The sequence below is a fragment of the Phalacrocorax aristotelis genome, chromosome 10, assembly GCF_949628215.1.
Source record: "Phalacrocorax aristotelis chromosome 10, bGulAri2.1, whole genome shotgun sequence".
NCBI classification, from domain to species: Eukaryota; Metazoa; Chordata; class Aves; order Suliformes; family Phalacrocoracidae; genus Phalacrocorax; species Phalacrocorax aristotelis.
In genome coordinates this window covers 19,433,669-19,456,308 of record NC_134285.1, presented here as the reverse complement: position 1 = coordinate 19,456,308, position 22,640 = coordinate 19,433,669, and the positions used below count along the sequence as shown (strand labels likewise).

Genomic DNA, 22,640 nt, shown 5'->3' with positions numbered 1-22,640 from the left:
ACTGAAAGGGGAGCTATGCCCTGGGCTGGGCTTCTCCTTTGGAGCTGTGGCCGATAGTCCTACGGCTTTGTTGAGGTGGGGGAACAGAAGTAAGGCTTCCCTGGGGAGCTTAGCCCTGCTCCAGGGCAGGGCCGATCAGGTCACACCATTCTGGTGTGTACAGTTAGCTCAGCTTGTAGCACAGAAGCTCCATACCTCTTTTTCTGAGAATTCTGGTTTTTGGTAATTTGAGAAACACGTTGAAGAACAAGTGCTGAATGGCTTTGTTTCAGCTGTCATAGACAATCTCAAAGCACTGGCCTCTGCTGCAGTGGCCTTGTTGTAAGTGTACTCTACAAATATTAAATGTAATTTATATAGAAGAGGCCACAATAAAGCAAGCTGAAGCAGTGTCTTATACTACCTTTTTCTTTTTGCACAGAATTAAATAGCTTAAGGGGAATGATGTTTATAATTTCTGAAGATACCAGAACATGCTTTTATGAATTAGTAGGCAGGCTAATCTGAGGAAAATCTGTCAAAAAGAAGAGACACTGAATAGTAAATACAAGTGTGACCAAAACCAGTGCTGCACTAAGGAGGTAGCTGTACCTAGTACAACTAGATGATATAACCAGGCATGAATAGGATATACACAAAGTATTTTACTTCCCCCCATTAAGTTTTACAAAAAAAAGTGCTTGTTCTCAATATTTCAACATATATTTGTTAGGACACCAAAGTCACCGAAACAATTATTTGCTCAAAATGCTAGCTGAGATTACAACTGCTAAATTACCTTTCCAATTCCATCTATAATAAATCCAGACAGCTTTTCTATATTTTTTAAAAGAAACAGTAACAACAGCTTTTAAATATATGGTATTGAGTGTGCCTCAACGCTACTGTAACCTCTTAAGCACCACAGAGAAAAGCAGAACAATTTTGTTAACGTTTATTCCTTTCTATGCTAGAGAGCAGAACAACCATAACTGTTCAAAGCATCCAGCTGGTAATTTGGAAAGCCACCGTTCAGCTGAGACTTTTAAAAAATACGTCATTTGACGATTATGTTATGCTGTAAGCTTTTAGAGTTTTCCAGAGAGCTTGCATATTTTTTCTTCTCTTGGAAATTCCCTACTCCTTTCATAGACGTGCTGTTAGAAATGCCAAGTAAGGCTGTAGCAGTTGTTACAGAATTTAAGGATTGATGTGGAGAAGAGGGCAGGCAGACATCTCCCACTCCTGTGATTTACCTGTGGAATATTTTGAAGCTAGCTGTCCAAACTGCATTCTAGTGGGAAACAAATGCATTCTGCTGGGGAAGCCTGTCCGAAGTTGCAGGGAGGCCTCTTGAGCATCTTCTTTCCACTTACATTTTCTCCTTTAACATCTTTTAGTTAAATGACTTAAGAGAAAACATTGAGGAACTAAGGATAGTTCTGAGCTCCTAAACATTTAGAACTCTCATGTCAGAGAAGTCAATTGCTAAAACATTACTTTAAGGTCTCATTCAGTGCTCACTGGACTCCACTAGCTAACAGCAACCCAAACCACACACAGACAGCACAAATATTTACACGACAGGAACAGTATTTACAGCGTTTTCTTAGATATTTCTTATTCCTCCTAACCCACACATAGTCCTCTACGTTTTCCAAGAGCTTGAGCCTTTCTCTTTTTTCTCTCTTGCTCGTGTTTCTCACGCCTTTCTTCCCTGAAGGGGAAAAAGAAGAGTGACACAGACCGTATCAAGTTACATGAAAGCAGCCAAAGGTCTCTGAAGCTGACCAAGACTCAACATCTATTTAAGCAGCACACTGCGTCTGCCACAGGCAGGCAGCGAGAGCAGTCCCACTGTGGACTGAATCCAAACATTCAGATAAATACTTTGGCTTAGATATACAGTTCTAACATTCAAGGTAACACATCAGTATTCACAGCTTCTTCCGAGGTGACAGTGAACCTCCAAAAACGCTAGAGTTGAGACTTCTGTTTTACAAAAGCTATATCAGATTCAGAGCTGCCCTCTTTGTTGGCCTTCCTGATACTAACAGGGTCTTGGAGGCAAAAATTGCTTTACTATAGAAGTATTTATTTAAATGCTACAAACACAAATGAGCTGTCATGTTATTTAAAATAACACTCTTCATAAAAAGTTAATGCATACTAACCTTGTCTGGAGATGCGGCTGTTTGTAATCCTGATGTGAAGAGACATTGCTACTGGCAGACTTATTTAGAACAGTATTTTCTTTAAATTCTCCCCAAGGTCTTAGTCGTCCTACAATTTAAGGGCAAAAAGGGAGACTACTGAATTACTAGTTTAGTAATTGCACGCTTAACATCTTATCATGGAGTTTTATACTAGCTAGCTTGTTACTGGTTGATTTTAAGACAAAATGCCTCTTAAGCTGTATCATCAGTCTCACCTGCCCTTTCCCTGCAAGTAGTTTTTCTAGAAGCAGTAACAGGTGACTGTATGTAGAAGTAACAGTCACCACACAAAGTTCAGCTTCTCACACAATAGTCCACTTATTTTTTTTTTTAAAAAAAAAAAGGGATTAAAATAAGCCTCATTTCATAAAGGAATATCTCATATTTCCTGTACATACATCTGTTCAGTAGAATACAAGGATGTTTATTTGTATATTCATGGACTTCTGGTTGTAAAAGACTTGCTCTTCAGCAGGGAGGCTCTTAAAGCATGTATGATGTAGAAATTTAACATCAGTCCACAGACTGCATGGGAAGCCAGAGAGGAAGGGGAAGGGACAGAAGAGACCGAAGACTTTGCTGTATCACAGCTTCTATCAGTGCCTTACTTTGAGCAGCCGAGTACAAGGGGTACGACCAGGATGACAGTACCTTTATGTGGCTGATACCGAAGCGGCCTTGAGAGACTCGCTTTGAGATCAAATGTCTTCTTTGTGCTCATGGGTTCTGTGGAGTGAGCCGCGAACTTGAAAGGAGTGAGAACTACAAAAGGCATCAAGATACCATAATTAATTGCAGCAGCAAGGACATCACTGTACATCACAAGTCGGAAAGTGCCTGTGAAGGCCACCTGACAACTCTCAAGACCAAAGAGGCACTAAATGCTGCTGCCTGCTACCCCTAAAGACAGAATCACACAAAGACGGCTCACTTGAAATAGGCAGCTTTCAGGTCTGGAGAGAGCAAGGGTTGTAGATTATTAGCCCTTTTGCTCTGACTCCTGCTTTTGCTTACAGAGCTTTAGTTCCTGAGTTAATGGGGGTTGCAGAGGCTGATAACAGTCTAAATCCTAAGACACAGCTAGAAGCCTGGTTCATGCCAGTCCCACGAGGAGAACGAGACCTCCAAGAGGGGCATCAGCCATGCCGCCCGCTGCAGGCGGGATCTCCCTGGACCTGGTGTATGAGTCTATATATGCTACGTGGTCCCTGAAGGTCTAGAATGACTGCTATCTCCTACATCCTATATTAGGCTTTTCTGTAGGTGGCTAAGTACCACGTGTTTAAGTCTTAGTCTTAGACTCATTTTAGTCAAAACACTGGAAACCAAAGGAAAAAAAAGAAATTATTGCAGTTTCTAAACAATCAGATGCAAATTAGAGAATGAAATTAAAACCTGAGTCTATGTGACATTAGGTTATTAAAAATTTATAAAATAATTTAGTAAGACAAAGGTCATGATCTGAAAAAGCCAAAAATTTACTATCTGCTTTACCCTTTGATGCAGTCAGATCATTATTTCGTGCATTTCCCTTGCTGTTTTTCTGACTTATTATTGTGCAGCTCTTCTGGCTATCAGGTGTGCAGATCTCCTCCAGGTATGGAGACATTCTAGAAGGAGTCTTGGTAAGAGAGCGTTTATGCTCATTATCTTTTGTGGCTTCCGAGAACCTGGAAGTGATTACAAACATGAAGACAAAATTAGTTATCTGGAAGGAAAGTAAGCAACGTGACAAAATACAGAAGGTTCTGTGTTCTACCTTTCTGTCATGGTTTTAGCTGGGATAGAGTTAATTTTCTTCACTGCAGCTGGCACAGTGCTGTGCTTTGGACTTAGCATGAAAAAAAAAGTTGAGATAACACACCGATGTTTTGGCTGTTGCTGGGCAGTGCTTGTGCTAGTCAAGGACATTTCCAGCTTCCCAGGCTCTGCCGGGGGCACAAGAAGCCAGGAGGGGAGGGGGCACAGCCAAGAGAGCAGATTCAAACTGACCAAAGGGATATTCCATATCATGTAACGTCATGCCCAGTGTGTTAACTGGGAGGGGCTGGCGGGGGAGGGGGGAGCAATCGCAGCTCAGGGACTGGTAGTGTTGGTCAGCGGGTGGTGAGCGGCTGTATCGTTCGTGTTTCTGTGGCTTTTTTCCCTTTTTTCTTTCCCTTCCTTTTCCGTTTTATATTAACATTATTGTCATTATTATCATAATCATTATTATAATTATTATTTTATTGTAATTATTAAACTGTGCTTATGTCAACCCACAAGTTGTTTTGCTCATCCGATTCTCTTCCCCATCCCACAGGGGTGGGGGGGAGTGAGCGAGCGGCTGCGTGGTGTTCAGTTGCCGACTGAGGCTGAACCACGACACTTTCTTACAGGTATGAAGTTTTACTGGCTATAAGATGGTCCCAACTGATGCATAAACTTCACTAAAAATGCCTTTGTTGGCAGTGTTCAAGTTATGAGCCATCATCAATAGCAGTAAGTAATATTAGAAATTACAAAAGAACTGAATTTGTTATTTTGGAGAACAAATATATTTGGATGTAATAAGCCAGATTTCTTCAACAGATAAAATTTACTTTGGATTTGGATTCTGTAGTAAAACATTATAAACATTATTTATAAATATTGTTAATTTGAAAACTCAAATTAAGAAAAATTAAAAGAAAATCAAATAACAGAACTCCAGAATTCAAAGATATACAAGAGGAAGAAGATGGAAATTTTAGTCAACACGCACACGCGCTGTAGGTATGTGTGTATTACACACATTTTTCCGTCTATATTTGCGTTCACAATAATAAAATTTCACTTTGATTGATTGAATCATCACGATCAATTGAGCCAATCAAATAATGATTCACTGGTAGAATTTGATTTGAATCAAATCGCAATGAAATTTTTTTTTTTTTAAATTCAAAACCTTGCATGAAGTAACTGCTGCATCAAAAAGGTACGGAGAATAAGCGGAAAGCCTGCAAGGTACAGAAAGGCAGTGAGTAAATATTGAAGAAAGCTACGTTTTGAGGGTAGCAAGTTTGTGGAAGAAGTGTGCATTGCAAGATCCACCTCAGCACATCTTTGGGCAAATGGAATGGAAGCACATTCTAAAAGCATTGTTTTGGTTTACATGGTGCTAAGAATCAAGTAGGGCTGCAGTGAAGACAATAAAGATCATCCAGAGGCAGAACAAAGTCCGATTTCAATTGATAACAACAAATGAAATAAACAGCACATTCAAAGAAGGAACAAAGCTAGTAAGATTATGAAGTCGATTTTACAAGGAATCTGTCATTTCAGCCTTTGAATAGCAAACAAACTGCATGCAAAATTACAAATCCCACAGTTATTTATTAGGACTTGTCAATATTAGAAGTCACGCTATCTGACCTAATAGTAACAACCCAAACACACACTTTAATTCAGGGAAAAAGAGGTCCCAGCAGCTCTAATCTTAGTGTGCAAACATTGAGAAGTAAAGGTTATCAGAAGAATAGAAAGTAATGAAACTGAGACCTGAGATTAGCCGGCTGTTGTTAGCGGGGGGAAAGGAAATGGGTGAGCTATTGAATGTCTAAATCTGAACTTGAGTCACTGGAAAGTTACATAAGCAGAATAAAGCTGGAATTAGTACAACAGTTTCTAACCTACAGTTAGACAGTGAGGATAGTTAGTAACTAGATAGAAACCAACAAAGAAACAGTAGAGACTAGGACTGTCACTGAAAACTGGGCAAAAGGGTGTTTATCGATGGAGTACCATATGGACTGTCCTATTGATTACTTAATTTAAAAAGGTTTTTTGTTCAAGACTTTAGGAAAAATAAGTCATAAGCTAACAAATTTTACCAATAACAAAAGTTCAGGAAATATTAACATAACAGAGAGATTACGGCATAGGAATAATGAAGTGCATGTGATGTTTTGAAAGGAAATATGATGAGGTTTAATAGTACGAGCTCAGCCATTTAGAAATTCATCATGACTTTCTGGTGTTAGCTTGGTTGCCATTGGCTAGAAACTATCTGCTTATAGTAGTCAGTCACAAAAGGAGCCCCTGCTGTGACATATGGAAGCTGGGGTGAGGAGAAAAAGGAAAGAGACTACCCCAAAAAATCCCAAATGGTGAGTCCATTGCGAGAGTCACCAGGAATACCGCATACCCTTCTGGTTAAGTAATCTCAAAGACACATTCATTCAGATAACAGACTACTGGGTTGCCTGACAAAATGGAAAACCTAACACAGTAAGAGAAGAAAAATAATTTGGCTTGGTTAGTTTAGCAAAATGCAAGCTGAAAGGTAGGTGAGATTCCCCTACCATCACGATGACGACATTAAAATGAAGAACCAAGATGGTAAAAGCACAGCAAGGCTTAAAGCTGGACTGAAAGTTCGTTACCAGAATTAGTCTCACGTAGTTCTTGTTCGGAATAGAAATAACATAGTCAAATCACAGTCAGGATTAATTATTTTGTGTGTTCCATACCAAATTGCTCACTAGTTGTTTTGGTTTGTTTTTACCTGACATTCATTTTGGTTGTTGAAAGGACAGAAGGATTAAATGAAGATTTCCTAGATAAAATACTCTGACTGGCAGCATTCAGAGGACTGCGTGGTGAGCGCCGGAGGTTACTAGGAGTGCAGGTGGCAGAGAATCTGCCTCTTTCTCGATTCGGGCTGAATAAAAATGTTTTGCCACTGGTTTGTTTCTAGGGAAAAGCAAATCATGAGTTAGCACGTCATACTAAAAATTTATCAGAAAAGCTGCAAAGAGGAAGGGAGAACGTGCAGTGAATCAGAAACATACAGCCTTTTCAGTTTTCCCCTTTTTTCTTTAAAGTGCATACTTTAAAGATAAGTAGATTTATTATTATTAATTTGATCTGAAAACCCATACCTTAGAACTGGTATGTGGAGTGCCTTTTTCTGATGCTCTTAAGTGATTCGATTTTTTGGCCAGCACCTGCCAAAAATAATTTGTCTTAAGTACAGTTCGATACCCTGCATGCCACAGAAAAGAGAAATGAAGCGTTCTGGAGTTACGGTGTTACTGTTTTGACATGTCCATTGACATATTCATTCACATATTCACAGACATGTTGCTGCCACTTTTTTCTGTCACGCTCTGAAAGATTATTAGCGGCTTTCACTCGTGCAGCCTTGCAATACAAAAACCAAGAATTGGGGCCACCGAGAACAACACTTCTTGCACATATTTTAGAGGAGAGTCACATGCAGCCATCAGACAATGGATCTTTAAGGCACAAAAGAGGAACTTAATATTGAATTCCCACTCTTTGAAAAGTAACCTATCCCCTTGGTTAAGTTCTGCAGCAATTCAAACAGTCGTAAGCAAAAGCTCCAGGAGACCCTTCACAAAAGTAATTGCAACATAATTATTTTTCCTCAAAACGGACAAGTTATTTGTTGGTTCCTCTAACTATTTATAGCCATACATTGTTAATATAGAAACACTTGTACAGTTTACATACAAATAACTAAATATAACTAGTTATGTAGGACTGCAGTTAAACTTCACCTATCATAGCATTCCACTGCACGTGCACATGACCAGTAACACCAGCAGTCTGTAACTCCTCTAAAGTGTCTCTACAGGACTTTTAGAGAGGGGCTTTGGAGATAAATAATCACAGAGCAACAGATATCTTCCTATGTTATCACTTACCTTGACTTCATTAAGAGTACTGCTGCAGTTTTCAATCATTTTTTTTTTCCTCTCTATGTAGTCAGCAATAGATTCCATTTTCTTGAAGTGAGCCTCATGCAACTTTTTAAAGTCTAAGAAGTTCCAAAAATAAGAAGAGTCACACATGTGATAAGCTCCTAAGGAAGTTTGCTGCTTAATACAAGAATCTTGTAAAACCTGTCATTATGGCCTCAAAAAAAAAAAACCCAACCCAAAACAAACAAACAAAAAACCCACAAAACATCCCTCTAACTAAACGCTGTGTATACGCAGGTAACCAAGCAGTATGAAATAGAATCTGCTTTACCAGCTACATAGCCAGTTACCTGGTGCACGCTCTGGAGAGTTACAGAATTATAGAATGGTTGGCTTGGAAGGGACCTTTAAAGACCATCTAGTCCAACCCCCAGATTCTGCAGTTAAAAAGAAACACTTCCAAATTTTAAACGAATTAATGTATTTTACCAAAGGACGAAAATGAGCTAACACATAGTAACACAGCACAACAGTAGTATTTGTCAAGTGAAAACTAAGCAAGTAGGAGTAACAGCATGTCCTCCTGCTCTCTGTTGTTTTGAAAAATCATGCTTAAAAGTATTATATCCAAAAGACATCAAAGTGTTCGATAAACTAGTTTCATAACATACATGTGAGTCATTTACTACTACGAATTTACAAGCTGGAAGAGATACCTTAAAATATAACCTTTGGGAACTTTTTTTGTTTGCTTGCTTTTTAAAAAGAGAGGCTGTTCTCCTCTTCAGGCAGAAATAGAAATTTGGGTCATAAAGAACGATAAGCCAGGTCTCCCTTCACAAAAAGATGCTACATATAGGCAGTACTCGGTATCTTACTTGGTGTAGTAGCTTTCATTCCTGTTTTCCCAGACCTAGATGCACGGCCTGCATGTAAAGGAATCTTCCCTCCTGCATGATGAGCATCACCTGGCACAGGAAGATTAGACAAAACCTTTAGAACTCCTGGAAAATATTTTAATGTCATCACAGATCTTTTTTAAAGTATTTGCTTCAAAAACAGACTTTATTGCCTCAAAGTAGGTTTAGGTTTTGCGAAATAAACACATCAACTGGAATAGACACATCTTAAGTCTCTCAAAAGCCTTTTAAACGGTATGTCAGTAACAGCACTTCTTGACAACCTACAAGCCCAGCGTGAATCTTACAGGCATAGTGGGTTGTTTACTGGGTTGTTTTCTTTCAATAGTGAGGTATTTTACAAGGAAAGTTATCAAGAGAACTATAACTGTGGTAAGCAAAAGCAAGTTTAAATTCACAGGTCTTGATCTGTTTAATAAGCTAGTGGTTTTTAAAATGTCGATAACAAAGAAGAAATACATTTTTGGCCAGCTTTTCTGCCACTGCCTTACATACAGATACAGACCCTAAGTTCTTTTTATTATCTCTGTTCTCAGGTAATGTATTAAGCTCATGTTCACATTTTAGTGACCAATCTTATTAAGAGAAAAAAAAAAAATCAGGTAAGGAAAGACTTCACATCGAGTTCAATATTTGCATATCAAAAGCAAACATTCGTTTTCTGGTAATTCACATCCCCTTTAAAGTCAACTTAGATGACCTCACTGTACTGAAATAAATCTTCACTGGAAGCAAGTAATGGAGGGTTGCTGAAAATCATTGGGGGGGGGGGGGGTGTTTAAAAAAAAAAAAAAAAAAAAAATCAACATTTCAACACTAAATGCAGACGTGGTATTTTCCTGTCACACAACTCTTGCTGTCTGATATTACTGAAAGAAAGAAAAACAAAACAAAAACCCAGAAAGCAGTACAGATACTTATATTTACAGGAAGAGAGATGAGTACTGTGCCAACCATCAGGATGAATGCTGCTTCAGCCAAAGCATCTTCTACATATTCTATTGCTTCTGTTTTTAAAAGAACCTTCATTGAAAATCCTCATTTTCTAAATTAGTCTCAAAATCATAGATGGCTTCCAATAAGAATGTCCCTGTACACTCTACTGATCAGCAAGAATATCCATAATACAGCCGATGGACTACATATGCTTAGTCTAATGGGAGCAAATAATGGTATTTCTCTCATTTGACAGATCCACAATATCAATAAATTCTCAGATTGGGCAGACAAATTAATTTCATCACGTCAGCTGCATAAACAAAGGGAGAAAAGAATTCATATTTTCAGGAGTATAATGCTTGAAGGTCTCAAAAAGCCAGCACATAGAAAAACCATCCACTGTAATGCATTCAACTATTAGACAGTTTAAACAAATTATAAAAGATTCTGTCTGTATGTCATCTTCTACTAATTTTACTCCTGGGAAGAAAATGACAAAACCTGTTCATCTGTAAGAAAAATAAAAAATGAAGCATGTGGAAGGAAGCTCTCCCTTTCTTGCCACTTTTTAAAGGAGCCAAGTAGCATCTCAGGGCTATTCCAAAAGGCACCGATCCTAAACGAGGCGCAAGACTCAAATACACTCAGACCTTTGAGAATTCCTTCACTAAGAACATCAGGTCCAGAGTTCTGAAGTCAAAGCTGGCAGAATTCCTACACTGCAGAACTTGTGGATTCATATTACATGTGTTAGAGTATACAAACTCAAATGAGACAGATTTTTTCTGGTATCCCCAAATAAGGTACTGATCACCAGGCATGCCACAAAAATCTTCACAGACACAATAAAATATCCAAAAGGTGCATTTTAAGCAGTACAAACTACTAAACTTACCTTTTTGGAATTTTCTACTTACATTCATCTCCACCGCCTTTAGCGGACATCTTCTCTGGTTGTTCTCTCTGACCAGTACCCATCTCTGAATTCTCAATAGCTCTCTTTTCAGTTACTGGTTCCTCATTTTGGAATACCTTCTGTCCTTTTTCATGTTCACCCGGAGGCACTTCATTTTCTTTCATTTCAGAATACTCCTGTAGTTCAAGCATACTTCATTTAAACAGTTTGTTCCAACTGGAAATAAAGCAAGTCTGTTGTTCTGAGAACAGTCAGTCAGTGGAACAGGTTTCCCAGAGAGATCAGGCAGCCTCCATCCTTAGAGGTTTTCAGTATCAGATTAGATAAAGCCTTAAGCATTGTGGTCTAACCTCAGAGTTGACCCTGCTTTCATCAAGAGATTAAGCAAGAGACTTTCTACAGTCCAAACTGAATTAACCTATGAAATGCCCTGTAATTTCACAACCAGATCTATACTAGCAAGCTTTTACCTGCACAACTCTAGCATTCTGATATAAAATTGCCTTTATTGACAAATTTTAATTATTTGCAAGTAAAAATAAATTCACTGGCTCTGTTTACTTTCTGCTATTGTAGCTTTAGTCACAGTACAGTTCTCTAACAGACTGACGCTCCTCATCTTCTCATCTCCCTCTAAATCAGTAAAAGTCTTTCACGCAGTTATTAGTTCACCCACTATGTGCATGTAATTCTAGAGAAAAATAATTCTACTCACACCTTGTCTTGAAATTTCTCCTCCCTCAGCCATACAACCTATGAATAAAGAATCCACTGAGAGGAGTGGGAATTAAAAAAATTGTGCGGTTTAGGCAATCATGCAATTTCTGTTCATTTTTTTCTATTTAAAGAAAGTGTAAACAGCCTTATTTTAGACAAATTCTGAAGCTAGTCTAATATTCAGAATACTATGATGAAGTAGAAAAAGCAGTCTTACATTCAGATAAAGTGTTTGGAATCGTATATTAGAGGGTTTCATTTATTTCCTTGAAGTAATGACTAACAAGTAATCTCTGTTCATTATGGAATAGCACATAGTCAAGATAGACAAAATCAGTGCTACAAAGCACAGAAGACCGGTACCAGAACGTTTGCCTATGACATTCTTACCTACACACACACACATATATGTGTGTAAAAAAGTGTACACCGCCTGCTAAATGGTGGGAGAACAAATCAAGTGTGTTTAAATTTTGCCTGGGGAAAGCTGGGGGGTAGTCAGCACACAAAACCAAGCAATGCGAATCACCTCTTTCGCAGCAGAAAGCCCTGTATTTTCTTCACTGGTATTAGTTTCCTCATTGGAATTCTTCTTTTTTCTGGTTATTTTCTTTTCTCTACCACGTCTTTTTGTAATAAAACACACTGAATCAGGCATAATTTCCTCCTGATTGCTCAGTTCATCCAATTCAATGGAAGCAGATGCACTCTTCTCAGAGTCCTGTAGCAGAAAAATACTATAATGGGGAACACATCCGATGCAAACAAAAATTAGATACTCCAAAGAGACAGTTTCAATTTTACTATCGGAAAAAGTATTCTACACACAGGTATAAACCACTATTTAGTAGCGCAAGAATCAAGAAATTTGCAATATCTAGATTCCCCTAAACATCAAAGCTCGATGTCTGAAGTCTTTAAAAAGAAGTCCTACAGTTGTTTTATTATATAGCATTTTAATATGATTATAAAAACCTAATACTTTATATTTGAAACTTGCATGATGCTGTGACCCTCACAGATGCATACATTTCTGTGTACAGTTCTCTTCACCAAAAAAATCAGAGCCTCTTCCATGCTTATTAAAATTAAAAATAAGCTGACATGGATTACACTAGTTCCTCAAACCTTTAGAGAAGATTTGAAAGGAAGCACTTAAAGGGATACATATTTTAGAACAGCAGATCCCAATTTATTTTCTGTCAAAAATGTAAAAAATCATTGCCATACCCAGCAAAATAATTCAGCTTACAAAAGAAAAAAAACTTTTTTTTGAAGTTAAGAAAACACCACCATAAGTGATGAATAAAGGAAGCATGAAAATTGTGTCATTTTAATTACAGTGTCACTGTAATTAAATTGTAGTAGGTACAAAATGCTTTCCAATGAGTCTCTAGTCCCTTTCATCTAGGCATGCAAAAGGAATAAAGTATTTATATATTTGGTACTGGCTAGTGTTTGGAGCTAAATAGGAAAGAATTAAGATTTGTTCAATGGAAATTAAGTGTTAGCATTCACAGAGAATCATTTTGTACTGATGCTGAAAAATACATTGTTAATTTTGACAGCTGAAAGGAAACCAGCTTTGGGTGATAAACAAGGCCACTCCAAAGCTAATATTAGCACATCTTTTCTACCAGTACATGAGCGCATTAAACTAAAGGCACTATTAAGAAAAAAAGTATTTTTGTTACAGTTCACATCATGGTAAAAAAAAAAACAAAACAAACAACTTTCAGTACATGCCCCGCTCTACTGGTTACAAAGTTAGATCTATCTCTCTTAAAAAGAACAGCTGATTTGCCATCGATTACCATATTTTCGTTTTCTTGCTGCATTCCATGCAGCTGTTGCTTCAGCGCTTTCAACAATTTGTCTGCCTGGAAAGAATGAAAACAACACATGAACAAAATATCACATTAAGTCATCAAACCAAAAACTGCATAAACCCAACTAACGTTCTATAACTTGATCCAACAGACAACCAGAACTTTTTCCGAATCCAGCGGAACAAGGCATGCCTAGATCTTCATTCAAGTCAGTCAAATTTGAGAAAGTGCTCAAGGCCGCAGATAAAAATGTAGTGTATTCTCCACGGAGGCACAAAGACAAATTTCCCTGACAAGGTTTCTTCTGGTCTGTCTGTTTTCCAGAAAGTTTAATTATTGAAGAATGAATGAGACTGTTTTTAGCAGCACTGCCTAGCTGAACATGAATTAAAATTCTATCAAATTTCTGCAATAACCTCTGTCTCGCCTGTACAATGTGCAACACGTTCTTCTAATCCTTTGCATATACTCAACAGTAACAGCAATAAAATAACATAAAAGTTACACCATTGATATTTAGGCTGTGAAAGGTTCTTAAATAACTAAGTGGAAAGGTGGGCATAAAACCAGACCTGAACTCGAAGTTTAGGGGCAAGACAACCCAGAACTAAAACCTCGAGCAGAAGTATTAGTTCTGTAGGAACAAGGAGTTCCTTTGCCCACCTAAGCCGTCATTCTTTAAGGATTTAAACGGAGGCTTTTACGGGGCCCCGCACGATCAGCTTTTTCATGGAAGTCTCTCACGACACCTACTTGCCACACATTCCCCCGCCCCCCGACAGACACCCGCTCCCCTCACGCACACACGCCCGGACAGACACCCGCTCCCCTCACGCACACACGCCCGGACAGACACCCGCTCCCCTCACGCACACACGCCCGGCCACACACACACACACACACACACACACCCCGACAGACACCCGCTCCCCGGACACACACACCCCCGGCCACACACACACCCCCACCCACCCCGACAGACACCCGCTCCCCACACTCACACCCCAACCCCGACAGACACCCGCTCCTCCTCAGCTCCCAACGGGCAGACCAGAAGCTTCCCCCACCCGCCTCTGGACGGCGCCGCCCCTTCCCTCCGCCCCCCGCCTCACCCGAAGGTTGGCCTTCAAGCCGGCGGCCTTCGCGATCCGCTGGAGCTCGACATATTTCAGCGACTCCAGCTGCCGGAGCGAGGGGAGCGCCATGGCAGCGGCAGCAGCGCCAGCACCTCACCACCACCAACCGCCGCGCTTTCGAATCTCGCGCTCAACTGACTGACCGCGCCTTGTCCCTGTTCCCGTCCCCGCCCCCGCCGTTCGAACTCACCCGCCGCACCAGACTATTGGCTGGAAAAGGCAAAGGGGTCGGGCCTAGACACGGAAACCACCAATAGCGACGCGGCCGCCGAAGCATGCTTTTTTTCAAACAAGATAGGTGCTCTCAACGGGGGAAAGCCCTGCCCTCTCCTACTCGGTGCGGCCCACGTCCCGGTAGCCCCGGGCAATGCGGATTGATGCGTCCGTTGCCCAATGGTAACGCAGATATGTGAAGAGCCCTCCAATCGCGAGGAGAGGGAAGACGGGCGCCGGGCTGGAGCGCGGGACGGCACAAAATGGCGGTGCGGCAACAGCTGCAAGATCTGTTCCAAGACGCGCAGCCATGTGGGGTCATCGCGATGGAGCGGCCGTCACCCGCCGCCGCCGCCGCCGCCGCCGCCGCGCGGCCGCTGCGGTTACCGCCTTCCTCGCTGCTGACTGCGGGGCTGGCGACGCCCCCGCGTCGGGAGGGGCTGCTGCCCGAGGACTGCGCCGTGTTCCAGTGCCGCGGTTGCTGGGCGGTGCTGGGGGACTCGCTCCACCTCTGCGGGCAGGAGGAGCGGTGGCTCGGCCTCCTCGTCTGCTTCAGTTGGTATCCGCCCAGCGGCCGTGGGGCCGGGAGGGTTGTGCCGTTTGGACGCCCCTGAGCTGGTGGGGCGGGAGGGCCCGGGACGGGGCTGGAGCTGAGGCGGGAGCGGGGGCTGTCTTGTTTTCAGCGGCTCGTTCTTCCTTCTCAGGAGTCACCAGTGATGTGGCCCGTGAAGATTCGCTCATGATCGGCCTGGAGGGAGCCCTGCTGGGATGGTGCGTAGCTCGCCGAGTCCTTGCTTTCAGCTGCCGCCGCGGTAAATCACAGAATCATTAAGGTGGGAAAAGACCTCTAGGATCATCAAGTCCAACCGCCAGCCCAGCGCTCCGATGCCTCCTAGGCTCCGTCCCCAAGCTCAACGGCTACACGATTTTTGAGCACCCCTAGGGATGGTGTCTGTACCACTGTCTGGGCAGCCTGTTCCAATGCCTGACCGCGAATCGCGCGGGGGGACAGGGGCTCCTGCGAAGCTGGGAGCCGGGAGCGCCTCTGACTTGCGTGCTGGGGTCTCTTAGGGGCTTAGTAAACTCCCAGGAGCTTTTTGTGCTCGTGCTTCATCCTTTCGGATAGAAAAAAACCTTTTGTTGGTATGTAGCTTTCTTTTTTTGTCAAAATCAAAAGTTACGCTGCTCTAATCTTTGGTGGAGAGCATTTGAGGGACACAGACAGCCTAGCCTTTAGGTCTCTTTTCTCCTGATCCTTCCCTAAAAGGTCTATTGCCTAAATTAAAGCATCCCTCTTTGTGATTTGGGGTTTTTTTTAATACTGAAAATTAACAACTTCTGCAGTTCAGTTCAGTATATGTTCAGTTAGCAACAGGTTTGGTAATTCTGGGATTAGTCCGATGGGAAGAATGTAAATATCACCTGAGGTCTTACAGAACCAGTCCTTTGTTTATGTTTAAAGGCTATTATTTTACAAACTATAAGGGCTGGGAATGCTTTAAACATAGGGCTGGGGGTACCCACACCCCCACCCCCCCGCATGAGGCAATAATCTGTTTTATCAGGAGGAAATGTCACGTCTATGACCTGGCACAGGCGTTTTACCAGTTAAATCATGTTCGAGTAATATAGCCTAAACTGCTCGGTGATAATAAGACATGTGTATTCTTCCTTAATTGCAGCTTCACTTATTACAGATATTTATCTTGCACAAGATGCCCAACTTTTTATGCTCATGTTCTCTTTGTGTTATTTTTTCAAGGAGAAAGCATTTTCTGTCTTGTTTTGCTGTCCTGATGGAACTGAAGATTTTATGTCCTCTGACAAGCATGCAGTATCTATGGTTTCAGAAGTTTCTAACAGTATTTTCCCCTTTCTCCTTTTAGTGCTTACAATGTATTATCCTGTCGGTCATGTGGCTTGATCTTGGGCTTCATTCTTTATTCTGCTTCCAGTGACCTGGCATATCTCCGAGGCTTCTTCTGTTTCTTCAAGGACAGCATCATCTGGTGAGTATGTTGTATTCTGAGAGTAATTTCACAGGAACTTGTAAGTTACTACAACAGGGTGTACAACTAACCTACAGATAACTAAAGCAGCTTTACTTTTGACTGAGTGTATTGGGGTGGGCTATTAATGTCCTCTTTGTTTAAACTGTTTGTGGGACTCCATTTGATTTGCCTTGCACTTCTTGAGTGTCCTCATGTAATGTCAAGCTTTAAATTTAGTTGTTTGCAATACTGAAATCTTCAGTTTCAGATCTTTTAGCTAATATAAGGTATCAGATTAGTTCCATGATAGATTGAGGACTTGACTATTGAAACTGTAAATTAGTTATAGCTAATGATGAGAGGATCTTATGATCTCAAAGTAAAACCGTGGTTATATTTTTAGTATTTTTCATAATGTAATTACTACTTTTGGCAACGACTTTGTATCTGCTTTCAAATCGTCTTAAATAATCTGTCTAAACAATGAATGAAGCTATGGAATTTTTAACTTATTTTCTTGGGTTTTCTTTTTTTTTTTCCCCTTGCCCTTTTGTTTTCCAGTTATCTCTTAAAAAAACAGATGATAATAGAAGCTTCTAAGATGAATTTTCCTGCTGTGACCTTAAAGCAACAACTACGGGAAGTAAGTTTGCTACATTAATCTGTATGGAAAATGTTTTTAAAATGCTGATATTTTTAGAAATTCCTTTTTTCTTTATGTTTTTGGATATTACTTTTTTTTTAAGTGCATAAGGTGGAAGAAATACTGACTTATAATACAGTGGCTGACTTAAATGTGTGAGACATGCGAAACGTTTTCTGGAACGATTTATCTGCAAAACATACCCAGTTCTAGCTAATTTTCTGGCAAAAGTGTGTTATACCTTTGAAAGGGGAAAAAAAAAAAAACACCAAGAATCCTTTAGGCAGATTTCACCCAAGTACTGCTGCTTGTGTTATCCCTAGAATTGATAAGTCACTGCTGAAGCATTTTTAAAATAGCAATTTGTTAATTTGAAGGGTATTCTAGCACAACTGTATTTATGGCTATGTAAGCTCAAAACAGCATGGCAATATCTACTTGTAGTTTCAGAGGCAACACTAGAACCTTCCTCCTTTTTTGGTGTTTAAATTGGATGTTCGTTTCTGGAACTTGGTTAGTTGTTAACTTAGTAAATTGTCCGTCCCATAGCTTGAATAAAGGTATTTTGTGTAGGAGAAAGCCAGTGTATCCAGTATTTATGTGCTTACTTGTTCCTTACTTTTTTCTTCTTTTTTAGTTTCTGTTCTAAGCATGTAAATAGGCTCTGTGACATTTCCTAAGTTTTGTTCTCTTTAAAGTCATATTCCAGTGTCTTACCATAAGATCAGAGCATTTTTATAGGTCGAGTGAGCCTTAAATGCAAAAATCTTATCCAGGCGAGACTTCTAAAGTTGAGACACATTTTTCTGAAGTAAAAAAAAACCAGTAGTACTTTATTGCAAACATGAACTATGCGACCATGGAGAGTTTGCTTGTTGACTAGAAGGAGTGCAAGAGTCTGGTCTTTGCTTTTTTAGACATAATATGAGCAGGATTTTACTCTTGTGCTTTAGATATGTTAACTTAAACCCCAGACTCTGGAAATGGCATTTTTTGAGGGACTGTCCATGTGTATTCCTAAGCTAGTGATGAAACAGTCTGTCCATATATTGTCCGTGCAGTATAGACATTAAAGCCCAGTATATCCATCTTGAAAGTCAGCTGCTCTTTAGTCACTGAAAGTGGGGTGCAGATCATTCAAAGATCCAGTGTTAGGATATTTTTCTCTAGTTTTAATAATCTTTCTTTTTTTTTTTTCCTCTAGCTGAAAGAAAAGCTTGTGGAGGTGCACATTCGCATAGAAATGCTGATGAAGAAGCTGCAGAAACACTAATAAAAGAATAATGAGGCAGAAAGGCAAAGCTCTGCATTAGATACAGTTGGCCTATGGCCAGGAATATGCAGTGGTCAGGGTCAACTAATCGTATGCTATTTTTAAGAACTGCTGGACCTGTTTCTGCATCCATGCTGAGTTTATTCATTATGATGAGACAATGCATCAGAACAGGTTTGAGTGTTAATCTGTGATCCCTTTCTGTGTACAGAAAGAACTGAAGCTTAAGGGCATCCCTTTGATCTAAGGGCAACACCTGAAAATCTGACATACTGAAGTTATGCTTGGAAACATAAATAGCTCACCCATGCAGCACATCAACTCGGAGACAGTATAACTATGACTTTGGATCTCTCTGATGACTTCAGGGGAAAAACAGCCTTTGAAATACTAAAATCAAGTTGCTGGAACTATAGAAAACATACTAACAGGATATTCAGAGACGCTATTATAAATTGAATGTTCTTACAGAGATCTGAAGTTCTTGTCCTACCTTTTCATATATAGGGTTGTTTGTGGCAGTTTGTTGGTCAAGTGGCTCATTAGCCAGATCTGATATTCCAGGCACCGTTAAGTGGCCTCCTGATTAGTTCTTTTAGATTTGCTTGTGTGTGTGGCCTGCAAAATGGTCAGAGGAGCTGCATAGCGTGGTTAGCATGTGAATCTGGATGACACAATGCTGGCTGGAGCACAAGGTTTTGGATTTAAAATTTGTGGGCAGCCCCCATGCGTTCCAGGTGCCCTGGAAGTGCAGTCCCATGGCTGCACAGGACTGAGTCACATTCTGGCAGCTCCATGAAGCTTGGGCTGTGGAGCCTATAACGGATATGAGCCTTTCTTTCTGGGGCTAAAGCTGTGAAACCAAGGGACAGTCTTTTCTTACTTGTTTCTGCTCAGTTGTGGGAACACTGCTCTGCTGAAGTTGTGATGATCTGCCCGCTGCCTTCCCTTGGCCACTCCAGATGTTTCATAAAAAATACCTAATGGGTACTCATTGGGATCTCTGTTTTGAATGGCTTCTGCTTCTTTGCAAACATCTTGAAAGTAATTTGGTGGGAAAGAACGACCACCACTTACCCCTTGTTATTGGGACAGAACATCTGTACCTTATTGTTAGTTGGAAGAATAAGATTTTTTTTTTATTATTAAATTGAAATTGGATCTTTTCCTCTCCCTTTGCTGCCTAAAAGGCTGATGTCTTAAACCTTCCATAAAGTTCAGAGGTTGTCTGTAGTAGTCTAGAGAGGATTGTATTTACTTGATCAATTTAATTTCAGTGATGTGACTTCCCATTCCCTTACTTCTGCTTCCATATATGATTGGCAGATTGTGCTCCCTGTTGCAGCTGATGCCAGTACTCACTGTATTTTGTAGTCTTTGATTTCTAAAATAACTCTTATGACGGTCTTCGAGCAGAGGGATAAAACTCACTGCAAGGCACCTCAGAGGCTTTCGGTGGGCAGCTGGTACTTCTACTACTACTAATGTTCACTGTGCTGTGTTTTGATTAAGAGTTCTGGGTTGTCTCATTTCATTCTGATTAAGCAATAACATAGAATATCAACAGCCATTCTGCAGGGAGAGGAGGGGAGCTCTCTTTTAAGTTCTAACACTGTATGATAGCTGAGTTATTTTTATTCACGTTTTATGGATTTGACAGGCATAAATGCAAAAATGCAGTGCTTTTCAGTGACAGCTAAATTCAGGATCTCAAAAGTAAATGTTACGCTCTTACAAGATCTGTCTTATTGCCTGTAATGATAAGTGCTGTCTTTGCTAAAATGACCTCTATCCTGAGCCCTTAGCTGGAAGGCTGTTCTTAAGTTGTCACTGTATATTCATGTAAAGTTTGGATTTGCTGTATTTGATTATTTCATTATTAAGAACAAAGTTGTTTTAAAAAGTCATGTTGTGCAGTGACTTCTGTGTTATGTTTAAGGGCCTGTTGGTCTTTCGCTGGGGTCTTGTGACTAAACTCGTTTTGTGCAAGCACGTTCCCACCTCGGGTCAATGTTTTCCATTGCATAACTTCACCTCTGTGTTACTTTCTCAGTGACAGCCCTTTTGTTGTTGCATCAGTCTAAGAACCATGACTGATAATGGGACTACTCACTTTTGCCCTTTTATTCTGGTTTCTGCATTGAGACTATTTCTTGCTGTATGCTTTACAGCTATACAGTCTAATTGTGCCAAATTGTCTTGCTGCATTTAGCTGAGTGTCCATCCCTAGAAGGTAAAAAGAAAGCTGTCAATTACTTCTTTTAATATTGTCTTTAGTTGTAAAGAAGAAATTTTTAAATTAAAAAAAGTTTGAAATTCAGAAATATATATTGTGCAGATCACGGACAATATCACGAGTCATAAGCCCACTGCTTTTCCTTAGATTATGTTTGTGGAATAAAACCCGTCAGTTTACCTTGCTTGGGTCCTTGGTTCATTATGAATCATTAAATCAATGGTTCCTCATATTATGTTACTTAGCATGAATTTAAACAAGGATATATGCTAAATAATAGCTGGTAAATTTTTAAACTACATTTCTCTAATCTTTGGAAGTGGGAGGACCTCTGCTCTGAGTCAAGCTGTGCTCCTTCACACCTATTTATCAAATTATGTTTTTTTTCTTGGCAGTAACTGTTGCCTGATGTCCCTGCTGACACAGCAGTACAGTGTTCTAAGTAAACTCTGTTTTAAGAAGCAAGCCACCTTGATTTACAAAACATAAAATAGATGCATTATCTTTAGTAATTTGAGATGAACATTAACTGAGATACCAACTTAAATTAAAATGCACCCATAGGTTTAAGTGATGCTTAAAACTTCTATTCCTGAAAGATGGAGCTTTTGATCCCTCAGCTTGTCTCAGATTCAAATTCCTCTTAATCTACAATTGATGAGAGAACAGTTGTTTTTCTTATTCTAGTGTAGAACCTAATCTCTAACCAGGCATCTTGAGAGGTGTGTGTTCTAGCTCTAAGTGCAGCCCAGGCCAGTCTGGCTTGGGAAGGATGGATTCTCTATCTAAATGAATACCAGCCACTTAGCAAGTCTCAAGGTCAGGCCTTGTCTCCTCTGGAATCTGAAGACAAAAACAGCTAGAAAATGAAACAAAGTAGTTGAACAGGCACCTGAAGTAACAATCATACTGTGAATCTTCTATAAGCTAGCGGAAGGGTTAGCGATCTGTAACAGGTTTTGGAAAGCCTGTAGTAGACTGAGGAGCCATGGCTTCTTCAGTAGAATCCTCATAAGGCAACATTGCACTGCTGCGTTACAGCAGTTCCCAAAACCGCTTTCAGCAGCAACCACAAGGAAAGTTGTGCCTCCCTGCAGGTTGTGACATGCCAACCGAAGAAGGAATTTTTCAGAAATGCAGTTGCCAAAACAATAAACAATCCATGTATATGAAAGCTTTCTGAGGGGCTTATTACTTTTAGGCAATCTATACAAGCAGCAGAAGCTTTCTGCTACCATCTAAAATAACCCTTCAAGCTTCTATTTGAATATGAGTGGAGTAACAATTTTTCTTTAGTTGCCTTCCAAGAAGTCAGAGGCTCTGGTGCCTTAAGTCTGCTGAACAGCTGGACCCAAAGAAGATATCCAGAATACGTGAGTTTAGCTCAAATTGTTCAATTCTGACAAAGGTACAGCAAATGCCAACACACCTGGCACATCAGAAGGGTGTGGTGCAGCAGTTCGCGCAGGCAGGGCAAGCAGGAGGGACGCCACAGCCCGCTTGTAGGTCTACAGCTCAGGCAAATGATTTGGTCTCTGACGAAATGGTGGGCACTCGCCTCAGAGCTAAAACCGCTGTTCGTTCAGCGAAAGCCCCTGAGATGTCAGACGCGTCCGCCCAGACGGGTCTGGTAAGGAAGGACACACCAGTACAGGCCGTGGGTTGCGGCAACTGCCCAAACCCCTCTCCTCACGATAAGGTACCTGCACGAGGTGTGCACAGGTCGATGACCTGTCACGTCAGGGCGCTGAACTGCAGGAAACGGTTAAGAGGCTGCGCAGTATTAGAGGAGCTGAGGCAGAGATAGGCAGGTGGCTTCAGAATCACGTTCCTGTGGCAGACACCGCCGAGAATGAGGCACCGTGGACCCTGGTGACTCACAGGAGCAGGATTCCCCATCAGCCTGCGCCCTCCACCATCACAATCAGAAACAGATATGAAGCCT

General features: G+C 40.7%; 2 protein-coding genes across 2 annotated transcripts; one reads left to right on the top strand and one right to left on the bottom strand.

Moving 5' to 3' along the window:
* Positions 1-624: 624 nt before the first annotated feature.
* On the bottom strand, positions 625-14,508 carry NUSAP1 (nucleolar and spindle associated protein 1). Its single transcript, XM_075105564.1, has 12 exons — positions 14,316-14,508; positions 13,189-13,254; positions 11,904-12,095; positions 10,659-10,833; positions 8,761-8,850; positions 7,886-7,998; positions 7,097-7,162; positions 6,721-6,908; positions 3,690-3,865; positions 2,847-2,957; positions 2,154-2,262; positions 625-1,696 (listed from the first exon to the last, which is right to left on the bottom strand). The coding sequence occupies exons 1-12, from the start codon at positions 14,406-14,408 to the stop codon at positions 1,609-1,611; spliced, it is 1,467 nt and encodes a 488-aa protein (XP_074961665.1). The 5' UTR covers positions 14,409-14,508; the 3' UTR covers positions 625-1,608.
* Positions 14,314-20,879, top strand: OIP5 (Opa interacting protein 5). Its single transcript, XM_075105570.1, has 5 exons — positions 14,314-15,107; positions 15,257-15,323; positions 16,439-16,561; positions 17,105-17,186; positions 18,391-20,879. Exons 1-5 carry the CDS (start codon positions 14,816-14,818, stop codon positions 18,457-18,459), a joined length of 633 nt encoding a protein of 210 aa, XP_074961671.1. The 5' UTR covers positions 14,314-14,815; the 3' UTR covers positions 18,460-20,879.
* Positions 20,880-22,640: the final 1,761 nt, after the last annotated feature.

Bases quoted from the DNA above. Each gene is read 5' to 3' on its own strand.
- NUSAP1 (XM_075105564.1), bottom strand. From the start codon at position 14,408: ATGGCGCTCCCCTCGCTCCGGCAGCTGGAGTCGCTGAAATATGTCGAG. The intron at 12,096-13,188 runs GTAATCGATGGC...TTTCTGCTACAG, and splicing joins AGCAAGAAAACGAAAATATG to GACTCTGAGAAGAGTGCATC. The intron at 7,163-7,885 runs GTAAGTGATAAC...TATTTTTGGCAG, and splicing joins GTACTCTTAATGAAGTCAAG to GTGCTGGCCAAAAAATCGAA.
- OIP5 (XM_075105570.1), top strand. From the start codon at position 14,816: ATGGCGGTGCGGCAACAGCTGCAAGATCTGTTCCAAGACGCGCAGCCA. The intron at 15,108-15,256 runs GTTGGTATCCGC...CTTCCTTCTCAG, and splicing joins CGGCCTCCTCGTCTGCTTCA to GAGTCACCAGTGATGTGGCC. The intron at 17,187-18,390 runs GTAAGTTTGCTA...TTTTTCCTCTAG, and splicing joins TAAAGCAACAACTACGGGAA to CTGAAAGAAAAGCTTGTGGA.